The sequence below is a fragment of the Chionomys nivalis genome, chromosome 19 (assembly GCF_950005125.1).
Source record: "Chionomys nivalis chromosome 19, mChiNiv1.1, whole genome shotgun sequence".
NCBI classification, from domain to species: domain Eukaryota; kingdom Metazoa; phylum Chordata; class Mammalia; order Rodentia; family Cricetidae; genus Chionomys; species Chionomys nivalis.
The window spans coordinates 20,687,281-20,704,239 of NC_080104.1; the positions used below are offsets into that span (position 1 = coordinate 20,687,281).

Genomic DNA, 16,959 nt, shown 5'->3' on the forward strand with positions numbered 1-16,959 from the left:
TGTTATTATAGAAACAACTGCAATTTCTCTGGCATGCAAGAAAGGGATGCATATAAAGGTGAAAACATGCTCAGATTATCCATGAAAACTGACCTCCTTTTAAAGATGAAGACAGAGAATTCAGAAAGTATATAAGTGTTTGGCTTCTAGTAAATGTATTATGTTGTGTGTTTATGAGTTCAAGATAAGTATAGATTGTATGATTGGGTAGATGATAAAGGCTAATGTCAGCCGTCTTTCTCAATCACTCTCTGCTTTTTAAAAAAGGAATCATTTTTAGTATAGACACACACACACACCCTCACACACACACACACATGCATATAGTTTTCAAGACGGGGTTTCTCTGTGTAACAGTGATGCCTGTCCTGAAACTTGCCCTGTAGACCAGGTTGGCCTTGAACTCACAGAGAACTGCCTGCCTCGGTCTCCCGAGTGTAAGGACTAAAGGCATGTGCCGCCACCGACCAGCCGTTTTCCTTATTTTTAATTATTTTTCTGGGTATGTGTCTCTGTGTAGGCACATACATATGAGAACAGGAGCTTATGAAGGTGATGAATACCCAGGACCTGCAGTTACAAGTGGGTGGGAGGTGGGAACCCACTCATCCTCTGCAAGACATAAAGAACCCTTAATCACTGAGCTAGTTCTCCATTTCTTCTTCCTTCTTGTCTGAATAAGATCAGTCACCGAATCTGGAGCTTCTTGTTTTGACTGCACTTGATGGTCAATAAACCCCAGGGATCTTCTTGTCTCTGCTTTCCCAGCTCTGAAATAATGCACACACTGCTGCACCCACATTTTTGTTGGCTTCAGGGTACCCCGACTCAGGTCCTCTTGTTCAAATGGCACGCACTTTATTGTCTGAGCTATTTCCCCAGCTTTAATGTACACATTATTATTATTAATTATGACACATACTCCTGTCTATCCCAATCATATATTGTACTCAGAACCAAAAACATCTTTGAGAACAAGTTAGGCCCAAAGAAGCTTCCAAATATAAGTATACACAAAATGCATCAGAGATACTAGAAGTCAAGTCCTCACTGATGCCTATTATTTGGGGTATTAAATGTTGATTCTATCTTATTCAAACATCTTCACCTTTGTGAACAGTTGGTAACCCATTTCTACAACTTTTAGGTAATTATACCTTCAAAATATTTACCCTAAAACAAATAATGTAGTCTGGTTTCTCTTCTTTCTGCACTTTCCCAGAAAGTGAAATTGAAAACATAAACTATGGTTTGCATTGTTTGGAATAAAATATTTACTGTATCAGGAGAGGAAAACAACATAAGGACTTCAGACTGAGCGCACCAGAAGTGGACATGTCTGGAGGAAGGCACAAAGTCTTTCAGCTCACGTGCAACTGCCTGATCATATCCGGAAGAATCCCCAAATGAACTATGGATGGAGTGCTTCCTGCGTGCTAAACATGCAGTAGTCAGGTTTGGGGAAAATTTGGTATTTTAAGTGACAATATCTGATTGTGTTATATGAAAAAATTAAGGCCATGTTAGATGATTTCTATTTATTTCTATTTATAGACCTTCCTGACACATTAGATTTTAGGGAATCCTTAGGGAAATGAAGAGTTTGTAACTTTTCTATAAAAGTGGCTAGAGATGCATGCATACATACATAGTTACACATGTACACACACATCCATAGTCGCTTATATGCTAGACTTTCACACTGATGATATGGTTGAATAGTTATAACACATACTCTCTATAAACCATAAAATGCTTTTTATATGCTCTCTTAAAGAAAAAAGTTTCAAATGCTGGAATAAAAGATGTACTCCTGATCATATTATATTATGAGGACCCCCTTCAATTGCAACTCTGAGCAACTTCCAAAGTTTTGACTATAGTAATTAAATTAAGTTTACAGGGAACAGTGTCAAATACTCGATTAGTGATATATAGAATGGGTTGTACATGCTTACCCCACCTAGCCGTTATAATGAGATGTTTCCATTACATGGCCTAAACAGTACTCTCCAAAAAAATATTCTGGAAACTGTATGCATTTCATACCATGGAGATGAATAAAGATACGATTAAGATAAAGAGCATTGCCAACTCACCTGATCCTACCCCTGGGGCGCTCAGATTGCTCGGACATAAAGCTTGTGCTGCTGAGGCGTGAGGCACTGCTGGTTCGGGAAATGGCGGACACATCACTGACGTCACTATCTGATGACTTGGCGGAGACGTTATCACAGCTTCTGTACTGATCTTTATGCATGTTATACTAAAGATTAAAAACAAGAGAGGATGAGCGCCACCACCAGATCGCAGAAGAGAAACAAATGACCTCGAGGACAGTGACTGCCTAAACAAAGCAAGTCAAAGGATACCTCTATCAAGGGAAGAATGGAAGCTGATGGCCAGGCCAGCATTAATATTACACGCTCATCTCAACAAAAATCAGACATCTTTTCAATGATGGGATATGGCTTTTGAAGAGTGAACACGCAATTAAAATGCTTGCATGGAAATTGTCTAAGAATCATTTGTATGTGCTAAAAACCTGAAATTGTGTTACTCACTTCTTAAATTGACATTTCCTCAGATTCTTATCTTGCATATCTTTATTTTTTGGGCTATATTTCCAATATTCGGAAATCATCAGATAAAATAAGACACCCTACAAAATTACAAAGGAGATCATCCCTTTCTATTGTCCTATTGGGATGGAATATATGGTGAATATATTATGTCAAAACTATAGAAGAGACAAGTTTTTCCAACCATAAATAACCAATATTTAAGTAACTGTTTCCTTGGTATCAGAATACAGTTTCTGTGTGAATAGCTCGGGTCTAAGCTAGCCGGGCGGCCTAGAACCAACGAGCGGCCCCTTCCTCCAACAAAGAACTACATTTGTTTACATAAAATAAAATATGACAATCCCTATTATTTCCTACTAAGCAAGTGAATGTTAGACTGTGAACAATAAATGGGAAAAGTGCTTGTTGGTCTTTAGGACAGTCACCTATCCTCTAATGCTCTGTAGCATGAATCTTGATTAATTTGAACTATCTTTCTCAAATATACCATATAAGTGAACTCTAAAACCCTAATGTATATATATATATATATGTATACACACACACACACACACACACATATATATTAAGAAAATAAAATTTAAGAAGTAATTCAAGTAATTCCACAGATGGTGTTCACATTCATTTTGGGATCCCTTATGTGAGAGAACTTTCTTCTTGAAGCAATATCATTTGCCTCTTATGTGTATGAATTTGTCTATGAATTTTGTATCATGAAAGGTATATACATTTTATGGTATATCTACAAAATAAATTTTCTAAAGTTCTATCACAATGATGTTTACCTTTGAAAGCCAAAGCTCTCACTAAGACATAAGGGATATCCACATATTCACATAAAGCCGAATTAGTATTTACTCTCAAATTCATATGACTCATGTATTCCATGCAACGTGATACTTCAGTTCACCAGCAAACTCTTGTCATAACTGATAGATGATTCTGTCCAATACAACTCATTTTATTCAGAACAATTTCTAATCTACAGATTTATGGGGAAGCTTATAATGATGTCTAGAACCTGATTTGAACAATAGCAGAGTATTAAACATAATTCCTAAATTAAACTACTGTGACTAAAGATGCATCATATATTCGTTCATTATGTCTACAAATATTAGGACAAGAAATAAGTGAGATCCAATGCCCTGAGACTTTATCTAGGGATCCTGCATGCTCTTCCACTGTTTTGTCAGCCAGAACAAACAGCTGGCAGTATGAAGCATATGGAGAGTAGCATGAAGACTTGTAAGCATAAAGGGAAATGTTGCTCCGATTAGTGAAATCTCTATCCTTTCTACAAGTTGTCTCTATCCCAGCCTACTTCTATAGAGACCTTCGCTCTTCTAGAATACAGAGAATGAAAATGTCATCACATGTTCTACTCTACTGTGATAGGTAATAATATCATAATTATTTTAATATTATATTATAATTTCTCTCACAAAACTGAAGGAAATGAAGGATTTCATATTTACTCTTTACTATTCTTTTTACTGATTTTCAAAAACATGTTAACCTTTGAAATATGCTCTACTTTTTAAATCAAGCATTATTTGTTAAATTTCCTCTTTAATATTTTAACATTTTCATCAAAATACATTTATTATACATTGAAGAATAATGCATCCTCAGGGGAATGTATTCGGCCATGCTTCCGGGAAGTAAGCCAAGCTTCCCTTCCCCTGGAGGAAGCTCTTAATTATACGACCACAGTTTTCAGAGGCCAGTAATAATAATAAACACTGGAGGCATCTCCACCAACCCTTGCAGCGATCTTGATGGCTGCTCCAGGATTATGGAAAAAGAATCCTTTAAGAAGTGAGGACCTAAGTGTGGCTTTATCCTCCAGTTATGACGTCTACTCTGCAGAGAGGCCCTTACTCTAAATAGTATCAAATAAAAAACATAGTGATACATTTCAAAGGCTCGAAAGCAGTCAAGCCAGTGTGAATTCCTCACTCAGGATGAAGAGTAGGACCATTTGATCGTTTAGAGAAAGACAGCTGACAAAGGTGGAGGGATTATATTCACCTGGTGACGTTTTAGCACGAGAAGCATAATCTAGCCTTGCTGGTAAGTAAAAGGATTCTGAGAATGGTCACCTAATTTCTCATACGTTTGGATTTTCAACTATTTGTCAAATTTGTTAGCATTGAATTTTAATTATTTTATCAGGTATGTTAAGTGCATAAATACTGTAAGGGGAAAGTTCAAATTTAATATATACTACATATATACTACATACTGACACTATTTTGGAGCAATAGAAGTTTTTTGAAAATTAAAATGTTTTTGATAAAAAGATAACCCTACCCTGAAAATATAAAAAGGAGTTTTGAACTAATTGAAACTATCCACTACTCACAGATGTGATGATTTTTTATGTAAAATAAATTGAATTACAACTTCGTTAGAAACATTGGCCTAGAATATAAATATTTTAGTTGGGGTGAATATAAATTTTTTATTTGATACATAAAAAACACTGGCAGCAGTTGTTATTTTGCTTCACACAATTTTATTTATAATGTTCTTTAAACATGTTAATGCCACACCTCTGATCTCACATTTTTTGGTTATACATCTATAACTGAACTGTATAATTCTATTCTTAATAATAAAATTATATTATATGCAGGTCATGTTTTTCATATTTTCTCAATGCAGATCGAAAGTTAGATCTATTTATTTATTTATTTTTATTGTTATTATTATTTTGTTTTGTTTTGTTTATCAAGACAGGATTTCTCTGTAGCTTTGCGGCCTGTCCTGGAACTAGCTCTTGTAGACCAGGCTGGCCTCGAACTCACAGAAATCCACCTGTCTCTGCCTCCCAAGTGCTGGAATTAAAGGCATGCCACAATGCACTTATATAGATTCATATACCTCATATGTAAGTAAATGAAAACACATAGGGGCCCCTTGGGGAGAAGGAAGGAGACAGGTATGGGGAGACATGGGAATGTGAGCCTAGTTCATTGATGTATGTGTATGATTGGATCACAATGAAACATTCCATTTTGAGGATAACTTAAAATACTAAAAATAAAAGCTGTTCTTTTTTAAAATTATTTTTAGTTATGTGTTTGTATGTGCCTATGTGTGGGTTTGTGCACATGTGTGCATGTACCCTTGGAGGCCAGCAGTGCTCCGCACGCCTCCCGGGAGCTGGAGTTACAGCAGTTGGAAGCTGCCTGAGGAGGGTGCTGGGAACCAAACTTGGGTTCCCTGGAAGAGCAGTATGAGCTTCAGGTCTTATCACGGAACCAGTGCTCCACCCCAAAATAATTTTGTTTTTAAGATATTCAAATTCAACAAAATATGGGCAAGGGGTGTCTTTCCAAATAAAGATGAAAACATTAATAGATAGATGCAAATGAAAGCCATTGAGGACACAAGGCTATGGGGCAGGCTAGACTGCAGTGTGTCCTTAGTGATGTGACAACAGAATCGAGTGGTACCTAAGCCTCGAGTCACTGTGTACAGAGTCTACTAACTTTGGTAAATGAATTCTGTTTCTTTGAGTATTGGGGGTCACAGTGTAAGTGTTTAGGCTGAAATAGGACATTTTCCACAATGCTTTATATTGAGTGTGTTTGTGTGTGTGTGTGTGTGTGCGCACACGCACACACACACAGGCATGCAAGTATGTGAATGTCAGAAGACAGTTTGCAGTTGATTTTCTCCCTATGCCAATGCCAATATGTTTGGAGACTGAGTTTAGGTCCCTAGAATTAGTGGCAGGCACGTTTGCTCAATGAGCAATTTCACTGACAGGTGAAACAGAAGACCAGTCCTTCCAAGACCTAATTTGCTTTGAGCAGAAAATTTGAGATCTTTCAGCAGGGTAGGTTTCCTGGTTTACAAAAACACTCACACTTTAGATGTGTGGTTTTTCTGATGAGCTGATTAATAATTAGACGCCTGGCTCACAATGACCCCAGTGGCCTTTAGTATTTTATTCCAATTCTTATCTCTTTCTTGCAGCCTACTCTGGCCCCCACCCTATTCATTCTATTTGACTTCAACTACTAGAAGAAGGTTACAAAATCAAGAACAGATTTCTGAATTAACTGTAGCATTTCCCCTAATTTCAACTAACAGAAGCTAACTGTGAAGAAAACTCTACCCTGAAAATTATCCTGTTGTCTCATTCTTAGTGAATTTGCAGTGTGAGCACACTAAAGTTATGATGCTATTCACAAAGAAAGACTAGCACACTGCTCAGCTGAGAACACCACCACAAACCAGAAGACAGATGTGCGGAGCTCGATCCAGCTACTCCATGATAGTCAAGGCTTTGCTTAGCTCGCAAGTGTGTGTGTGTGTGAGAGAGAGAGAGACAGAGACAGACAGACAGACACACACACACACACACACACAGAGAGAGAGAGAGAGAGAGAGAGAGAGAGAGAGAGAGAGAGAGAATTTACTCTTTACTGATTTTACCTTTTTAAAAGGTGTCTCAAACTCTTTGTGGCATCCCTGAATCAGTGGACTTTCTCTGCTGCAAGTAGGTTTCTGCATCTAATGTGTAATGTGATACACTCTACTCAACTGCCCGGCTGGCACAATATAGGTGACAAACCATATTTTGTTTTGACCTCTACTGTTTGTATTAACCATTGACTCTCTCACTATATATGAAGCAAACATGATTATATTTAAAAAAAATAGTAACTTTGAGGTTTTATTTTAAGCTTAATGTATTGATTTGATGTAATTTGTACTTATTTCAGGTTCTGAAATGTCATTATTCCTACAAAGGCTCCCTGATATCAATTTGAAATGAAGTATAACCTAATGTTATTTTGAGAGACATTTTAAAATAAACCAGATAATGATGTAAGTGTGTTTCATATAGTATAAGGTTGTATATTTTAATTAAACATTAGCTAATACATTTTTGGATATCTAGTATATTCTTATAAAATAATGAAATATAAATTAAATGCTTATTAGCATTTATGTCATTTTCAGAGAAATTAAAACAACATGCTTTTTACTAAAGACAGATAAATAAACAAGCAAGATTGTCACAGCGTATGGGTTTTGTCCCTAATTCACTAGTCAAAACCACATAAATACATTTACTACCAAACGAATACTATTTCATTGACAAATGGCCCTATATGCGCTGCTCACTTTGTTAATGTAACTAAGGACAATCCTCAACTTTAATACCACTATTATTCTCATTGGAAAGATTATTAAACATAATTAATATTTTCATGATGTAATCTACCTTCTGAAAATATAAAGGTGTGGAAGAGATTTGTCAAGCTGTATAAACGATTATGATGCAGGACTAATATTTACCGACAATCTCCTGTCCATGTCTCAGTGCTCTCTAGTTTTGCGATGTATACACACAAATACACACATATGCCCAGTGCATATAGCCTGTTTCTCAGGGGGATACTATTGGCAGGACACTTTTAATTTTACCTTGGAGTATTGCTCGCGATCAAGTTCTTGACTAGACCCAGACCCCGCTGTCTGCTTAAACCGGTGAACTTTCATTTTCATCTGTCTTGTTCGCTCCTCCACTACTAAGCTTGCTGCAAAAACACATAATGGAAGCTCATTAAAACACAGGAAGCACCTTTTAAGGAAATGGCTGGTTTAAGATTTCAAAGCTTGTGAAATGATTCAAACTAGACACAAGTTGAAATAAACCACAACTAATAGATTAAGCAGAATGCAGCAAAGACGGCACTGATAATTGGTAATCTACAGGTGACAATGATAAAATTACACAGAACGGGGAACACAGATGTTAGTAACAAAAATTAAGCACACTACTTCTTCATCTGATGTGAAATATTTTCAACTCTCTTTATAGGTTATTATGCAGAATCAACTTTAACTGTGAAATGTTGTTTCCTGTGTATTCAAATGGCTGCTGGTGGTTGGCTATGGACAAACCTGCATACCAAACACGCCACACACATATGCACATGCTTGCATGCATGCACACCCACTTGGTATCCTCAGCTAAAGAGAAGTCTCTTGAAACTATTTTATTAATAATCATCTGTTCTTTGGAGGTATTCTTCCTATGTCATATATTCTGACCAACAGTTTTTGACCACTATTTGTTGCCTATCACAATGCATTTATTTAGAGAAAAGAAAAATTCCAACCTCTTTATGACTTGCATGAATTCACAAATTTTGAAAATGATACACTCTACTTGTTAGCTCTTTTACAAAATAGCATGTACAGAAACATATTCCACTTAAGGCTTTATGTGATAAGAGGCAGGTGTGATAAAGGACAAGATCGTATCCAAGCTGACTAAAACCAGAAACCATCACAATCTAGCTTGAAAACTCTGTCTCTGATTATTGTGTTTTCACAATATAGAGGGGAAAGAGCCAAGGCTATAATTGTGTGTAAATCATTCAAAAGCTCATAACTGCGCTGAGTGAGACCTAAATTAGCTTTATTTACAATTTACCTAGTATTGCTTTCCTAGAGTGTTTAACCTCTCAAACAAGTTTTAACTGGACTTATAAAGCAGAAGTGTGTGTGTGTGTGTGTGTGTGTGTGTGTGTATCAAAAGGTATACACGACTTTTGTACCATTCGGCCTGTAAAACACATGCTAAGGTGTGTGTGTGAGTGCAGCATGTGTGCACGTGTGCATGTGTGAGAACGGCTGAAACTTCAGCTTCTGTACTTGAGTCATAATTTTAATCACGCCAGCCAGCCCCATTCTGACCTCTACCTTAGTGAAGTTAGTAAACTAGAGACATTCATTCTCTTACAGCAAAGTTTTGAAAATTAAGCACGACACACATTTGCTTTGAATGTTATCCTAAGAGACAATACATGGTGATTGCCTTTAACTGGAACACATTCCACAGACAGCTTGCAAGGTTTGTTAGTTACTGGATAGCACACAGAGCCAAAGTAGCGTTATGAAGCAAGCTCCAATAAGACAGCTCTTAGGAACTGCAACAAAGCTATGAAAAGTAAGACTTTTATGTATAGAATGCCATAAACAGTACGGAAAGTCATATGTAAATATATCTATTTTCTGTACTCCACATGTCATAAATATCTCTTGGTACCATTCTTTTCATTTTCTTTTTTGCTTTAAGGGAGCTAAACAAAACGTCTGTAGTAGTAATGTATAAGTAAAGCTTAAAGCAATACACCGTAACCTCAATTTCATAGATAATTAAATGGTAGTTTAACATCCTACTCACAGTAACGTTTAAAGAAGCATTATGACACTTGCTAGACCAAAACTTTGTGATATGTGCATTTAGTACTGTGCGGTTCTTAATGTTCCTTCCCAGAACACCTAGAAAGAGTCATAGTGGGTGAACCTCACCATTCCACCCCCTTTCTCTAAGTAGGGTTACATTACCTTATGGCATCTGCATTCTAATATTCACTTTGCAAAACTCAAAGCTATTCCCTACTAACGTACCAGTAATAAGTGATCTGACTGTCCAGTTTTCAGGGACTTTATTCCTACTTGACAAAACTTCTCAGCATACTGCACTTATTCACAGGAAAGGTTAACAAAGCAGCTTTTACATATCCCCAGGACAAAAGCAATCTCCAAATTAGTATTAAACCCAAGATCACTAGTAGACTCACTTCACTTTCCAGCAAATACAACTGTTCTGCCATCTCCATTGCTTGAGCTCAGATTCCAAACAGAAGGCACATTCAAGCAAGCCTGAACATTTACTTGAGCAATCAGAAGGTTGTATAATCTCATCATGTTGCTCAGACTCCTTTTTGTGTCCTCTTTTGATATCACTATGATTAATCTTATATTATGAAGCAGTTGTTTGTACGAGTTATCACATGCCATTGAAAGGCTACTTTACAACCACACCCTTGGTGTGAATCGCTATTTAACTTTTCTACATGCTTTTATTTCTCATTAAAATGCACACTGTGAAATAAAATGACATTCTGTATGGATTATAGATATGAAAAGCTAAATCTCTAAAACTTCAATCCTAAAATATAAGTCCAGTAATATCTGTTTTTAATAGGAAGAACAAGAGAAATAATCACAAGCAAACTCTGTCCTTGGAATAATATCCCAATTAGTCACATATCAAAATTTCCAATATTTTATTTAGAAAAGAACAATTATTCCTTATCATTTAAAGGGCTCTACTTTTTTTTTTTACCAATTTTAACTCGAACAGCAAAATTTAAATGTGAAATAAAACACTTAACAGAACCAAATGAGACCCATGCATTAATTTTATATATTAAGTCATTGTCATGGTTCGTAGCAATTCAAACTAACACAAGGATTAAAAGGCAAACTGTCATTTAGTTACAGAAAGATTTTAAAAAGTTAAGGTCTTCAGAGGTATTAGCTTTCATCCCTGCGATATATTAAAATCAAATAATTCTGACAATAACAGTATTATTTAGTTTTATTAACAATTTAGCTTGTATACCATAGACTAATTATAATTGTAGATAGTTAACTAAAGTTTGTTACAGCACATTAAATAATTCACCTACTGTAGTTAACATTGCAGTTTTATTATAAATTGTTTTCCTGAGGAGTTGAGAGGCTGACATCTGTCCCAGAAACTATAGCCTCATTGCTGTTGCTTATGCTGGATAAACTGCAGCTCAACACAAGCACATGTTAATGTGCAGAACTGTAAGTAAAAAGATCCTTTTTTTTCCTTAACACTAATGTCTTGCTCCTTGTTCTGTGCAAATTCAGGCTTTTCACCTTGTTCTGTGCAAATTCAGACTTTTCAAACCTATCCTTCTAAAAAGTACAGTCAAGAATGGACAGGAGCAGAATTTCCTTTTAGGAGCCACCCGTAGGACTTCTCTTCTTCTAAAACTCAACAAAAAGAATTCCAATCGAAGCACATAGGGTAAGATTAGTAACTGTAACTCACAAAGTACTAAGCATAATTGTCTAATGGAAAATATTCTAGGGAACTAAAAATAAAATCTTGGGTTAAAAGACATTCCTCTTCATATTATGTACTTTGCTAAGATTTGTTTATATATACACCCCCCCTCTCTCTCTCTCTCTCTCTCTCTCTCTCTCTCTCTCTCTCTCTCTCTCTCTCTCTCTCTCTCTCTTTCTCGTGTGTGTGTGTGTGTGTGTGTGCACACGCACGTGTACAAAGGCCTAGGAATAAATGACAGTGGACAATTGACAGCATAGGGGTGCTGGGGATTTAACTCAGGTTAGGGTGTGAGTTTGTTTCCTTATATACTGAACCATCTCCAGGACCCACATTTCTTAACCCACTGAAAATGTGCAAATGATTTCACCTCATTCACAGTTTGATAATGATGCATGATTGAAGGGTGGTGGGCTTTTGTGGATCTACACATAAGCTAAAACTACTTATGAATTTCTGCTTATACCTTTATATATTTAAATAGATCTGCCTCTCATATTACTTTAAAAACCAAGGATAAAAATTTTAAGTATAATTTTATTTTTATTTAAGTGTAGTTATGTGTGAGTGTGTGTTTGTACACGCACATATGTTCAGGTGTCCAGAGAGGCCAGAAGAGAACACTGAATCCCCTGGAGTTGAAGTTGTGAGCTGGAATATAGACAGTTATGAACTGGAAACCAAAGTGAATTCTTTTGCAAGAGCCACCAGCACCATTAAATGCTGACCCAACTGTCCAGTTCTCCATTTTAAAAATTTATTTCATAAAAGTACTATTGAAAAAGATAAACAATTCTTAATATTTGTTGAGTACTGTAATTTTTATATGTTGTTTCCAAAGATGGTATTTTTGAAATATTTTTGATATTACAGTAATGTGTGATTTATTAGCAATCCAAGTTAAAGTTTTCAGGAATTTACATTTATGTAAAAATGAATCTGTACCAATTTCAAACTCTATAAAGCTAAATTTAACACAAGCTTATATTCTGATATTTGAGCCTGGAGAGATGGCTCAGAGATTAACAGCTCTGGGTGCTCTTTAGAGAATCCTCATTCAATTGCTGGCCATCTGTAACTCCGGTTCATGGCCCCTGGCGCCCTCTTCTGACCTCTGTGGACACTGCATGCATGTAGTGAAGGCATAAACATAGGCGAAGGTAAAATACAATTTTAATTTTAAATGGACAAAGTGAATTTCTACACTAAATTTCTAATATTAGCTTTCTTGGTATTGAAAAGATTTTCTACATTAACTTTTTTGGTATTGAAAAGATTTTCAACATTCATTTTGCAAACACCAGTTCATATGAGTCAATCCTGAAACACAATAACCTCTCACAGGATAACTGAGTTCACTTTGATGTGCTACCATATTTCACAGTTGAAAGAATTGAAATCCCTGCTTCCTCCTTGCATGGCAACATAGTTTCAGTATGGCTGGTAAATGACATACCGGAAAGTTGTCAGATATAATGTAACTTAACTGTTGACACCTACAGTAACTCAGGTATCGACAACAGTGTAATGAATTCATTTTCTCAAGCACTGTATTTTAAGAAGTAAGAAAGAGACAAACAGCAACATAAGACAGAAGATCCTGCTAATTGGACTTCAGTAGGGAAAAATGATACAAAGTCTGAATACAAAGACATTTTAAACATAAACTTTATCTCAAAATAGTCTATCAGGTAAAGTGGCTGGTATTTGATGATTTAAAATGCAGCACTTGAATTTTTAAGAACGCTAAGTGTTTTAAGTCTTTTAAGTATTCTTCATTGCTTCTAAGCAATACAGTAAGAGAGTTAAGAAAGGACGGGAGGACTGACTAAATCTCAAGCTGACTCATTGTTCTTCATCAGCTCAGCAGTTCCTAAAATGCATCCATTTGGAGTTTCTATTTGTAAAGAGAAGAGAGTCCTCAGAAAACCTCTCTTGCAATATTATTTTCACACTTGTAATACAAAAATTATAATGACTCATTCTTTGATTGTATTACATTCTTTCCAGTATATTTTAATTCACCAACTTACCCAGAGTGTAGGTGTTATGAGAAAAATGCGCTGAACGCTACATTATTATCTCTGTCGTGTTTTAAAATAAAGAGATAGTGTCTTCCCTTGATGACCAACCTTACACAAGCTACTGAGTTGATAGATCTTTACCTTAACTTCTACATCGTCACTGTCATATCCATTATACATAAAAATAAAATCCATAAAGTTTTTTCCACTCTGTATTGAGTTCCCAAATCCTAATGACTTGCCTTAGATAAAATACATTCCTGTTTGCAAGTCCAGCAATGTTTTTAGTTGTCCTTGGACTGCTATGGAATAATCCTCTTGTCCACTGCAAAGCTATGTCACCCAGGTTGGTTTAATAAGAAACCGACTTGCCAATGCTCTTAGATACTAACTAGCATTAATGGAGACAGTAAAAGTTTGTGATTATCTAGCATGAGAATCAAAACCAGTGACAAGCGAAATAACAGTGTGAACATCCCACACTGGCTTTAGGAAAATTAAAATCTCTTTGGTCTAGATAATTGAAATGGAACAGTGGCATGGGCAAGAAAAAGACTATTTACACAAACAATTACTCCAATCTCACCGCAGTCCCATGGCCTCACATTTTGTTTTAGTATGCTTATTTCCAACAGATTGCCCACAGAGCTCCAGATAGCCAATCCCAGGTGAAAACCTGCAACTCCAGCACACCAAACCACCTGTCCTCAACAGACAGGGCCAGCTGCTGATGGAAGAATCATTTATCAAGCTTCTCTGCTCTGCTCAAGGTCAAACAGCTGCCAGGAAGAAATGAGGTTTTAGAACAGTACTCTTCCTTAACAGGCACGCTTGATACTTTGGCCAAGGCCTGCCAGGGGAATTAGCCCTCTGAAATGTAGGGGGAACCAGTCTTTGGAGAACATTTATTTTATCAAAAATGCCCTCTAATATTTAGTCATCCTACTCATTGTTCTAACAACACTAATATAAACTAGACTCTATATTGGCAGACTTGATGTGATCTAACTTTGATAAACTCATCTCCTTGGCACAGTCTCTTTACAACTTTCACCCTATTTGAAGGACATAAACTAGGCAGAGACCATCCATGATTGGACACCTGCCTAATTTTATTTTACTCTTCACTTCCTTTACAAATCTCAGGTGGAATGGGTGAACAAAGTCTTTGATCATTTAGGTATAGCTTGCAAGGACCGTTATGTGTGAAATATCTAGAAGCTTTAATGCCTATCATAATATCTTTGCTAGTAAATGCACTCAACTGAAAAGAATGGGAGGTCAAAACCACATCCTCTCGATTATGTTGTGTGACTCTCTGGGATGCTATGATAATATATAAGCAATAATCAACTAAACACACTTTAAATACAGAAAGTTCAAATCGTTATCTATGAGCTATATATATATTCAAGCAAAAATTCTGCACCAGAATGATTCAGCCCAGAATATTAAGGAACATGAACCTTCAAAAATACATTCTCTCTCTTTCCATTGGCTTGTCTTTGCCCCTCCCACAGCTCTTTGTTGCTCTCCTAGAGTTTCATATGCACTGAGCAATCACACTACCATAGAGTTTTATCTCAATACTACGTATCATAAATCTTAACCTACAAGAACAGGAAATGACTGATCTGGTGTCTTATGCTATCTATTAAATAATAATTTGTGAAAAAATAATTACAATCTTTGGCTACTATTTAAAGACAATTAAGAAAATGTGGAATTTTAAAATTACAAATTGGTAAACATGGAACTTCAGGCATACTTCTTTCCATTTTACCACTCTAGCTTACTAGGATGGTAAATGATTAATGAACTATATTATAATTGATGCAACAGAAAGTAAGAAAATTTTCAGCTTTCGCTTTTATATCAATTCAGTCCATTTAATATTAATGCCATACTTGCATAAATTTTACTTTGTACAACTTAACACTCACACTCCTTCTGTCATCATTTAGGAGGAAAGAGAACAGGCAATAAGCTATGGCATTTATTTTAAAAGTTAGATAAAAAAGAGCAGTTGACTAGAGGCAGGCCTTAATCAGCTCTTACAATCTTGTTACAATAATTATTATACATTCCATTAGTCGGGTAGAAAACAAAAAGCAACAAAATGCCATTTGCTTTTTGTTCCTTTGAAAGAATTTAATTCCTTGGACTCTAAATGTCTTTCATTATCCAGGTGCATAAATTACACATGTTTTATAATTGAGGGCAGCATATTTGTAGAAAACATAACGTAATGTGCTCTTTTATGATCCAAAATTGTTCCCAGGAGCCAGAGATAATGCAGTTAAGAAATATCTAAAGGCATAGAAAAGAGAAATGTATCATGACAATAACATTTTTCTCACCTTGAAGTCATTTAATTTCTGGTTCACTTTTGATCTTCTTATATCATTATTTCGATGCCCCCAAACTACATTCATGGGCTCTTTAAAACTGTCCAGGAAATGTAGCAGAGAGGGAAAAAGTGGCTTATTTTTAGAATGAATGATTAAAAAATAGGCCTAAAAGCAGTCTGTGAAACCTAAAATGCTATCATCGCTCAGCTTTCAGCATAGAAAGAGGCAAAGGTAAATAAGCTGTATGAACATTTCTTTGTCATTTGTCACCTGGATTTTCAACCCCAGATTGTAAAGCCTCGGTCACATAGAAAGAACCTGGTTTTTTGTTGTTGTTGTCGTTGCATGGGCGATTAAACGAGACACCAGGTATAGATTTAGCTGCGGTGGCCCACAGCTGCATCAGCAGGTGGCTATATAAAAACTAAGCAGCCCTCTCCAAGATCACTATGTCATGAAAGCCTCTGCTGCATGCTGAGGGCAAAGAGGACAGAACACAGACTACAAGATAAAAATCTAGGTCTGCCTTACAGCACCTGAGGCAGTCCAACTGAAGCCTTAAGGCTCTGTTTCTATACAGTATAAGGACCCTGTATGCTACTCTGTATGCACAGTAGGCATCAATAAAAAACAGGGCGTTGAGTTCCTGTACCACAAAGGAGTTTTGAATAGGGTCCTTAGAAGAGGGCCTACCACTTACCAAGTGAGTGACTGACAAGGGGGTCAGGTTTCCAATCTCTTGAACTTAGATGTTTCAGAAAATAAAGGACATTAATACTCAAATTTTGATTTTGGGTTGTTATGAAAATATGAGATAATGGACAACACCCTTAGTTATGTGATAAATACAACATAGTGAATAATGAATTTTGTTTATCATGAATTGTGCTGTGGAACACAACCAGGCTATTCCTCTATAGGAAGAGTGGCCAACTGTTTTTCCAAAATCTGTTGCAATTTTATCACTCACAGTGTTGCATAATCCTTGGAAAATTGGAGTCCTTAGTTGTGAGATAATTGTATATACAGTCATCAAAATAAGGGCAAATTGATGAGCTTATTGGTCTCTATGATCA

At 36.2% G+C, this 16,959-nt stretch overlaps 1 protein-coding gene across 33 annotated transcripts in view; it reads right to left on the reverse strand.

Moving 5' to 3' along the window:
- Positions 1-16,959, reverse strand: part of Rims1 (regulating synaptic membrane exocytosis 1) — a 454,154-nt gene that overhangs the window by 76,186 nt on the left and 361,009 nt on the right. For 25 of the 33 annotated variants that reach the window (XM_057794794.1, XM_057794792.1, XM_057794788.1 and 22 more), the window contains 2 exons: positions 8,037-8,149; positions 2,100-2,266 (listed from right to left, as the gene is read on the reverse strand). The exons of the other annotated variants lie outside the window; for them this stretch is intronic. In XM_057794794.1, coding sequence (XP_057650777.1) covers positions 2,100-2,266; positions 8,037-8,149 — 280 coding nt within the window. Of the gene's footprint in view, positions 1-2,099; positions 2,267-8,036; positions 8,150-16,959 lie in introns of those variants that run through there. 33 annotated transcript variants of the gene reach the window in all.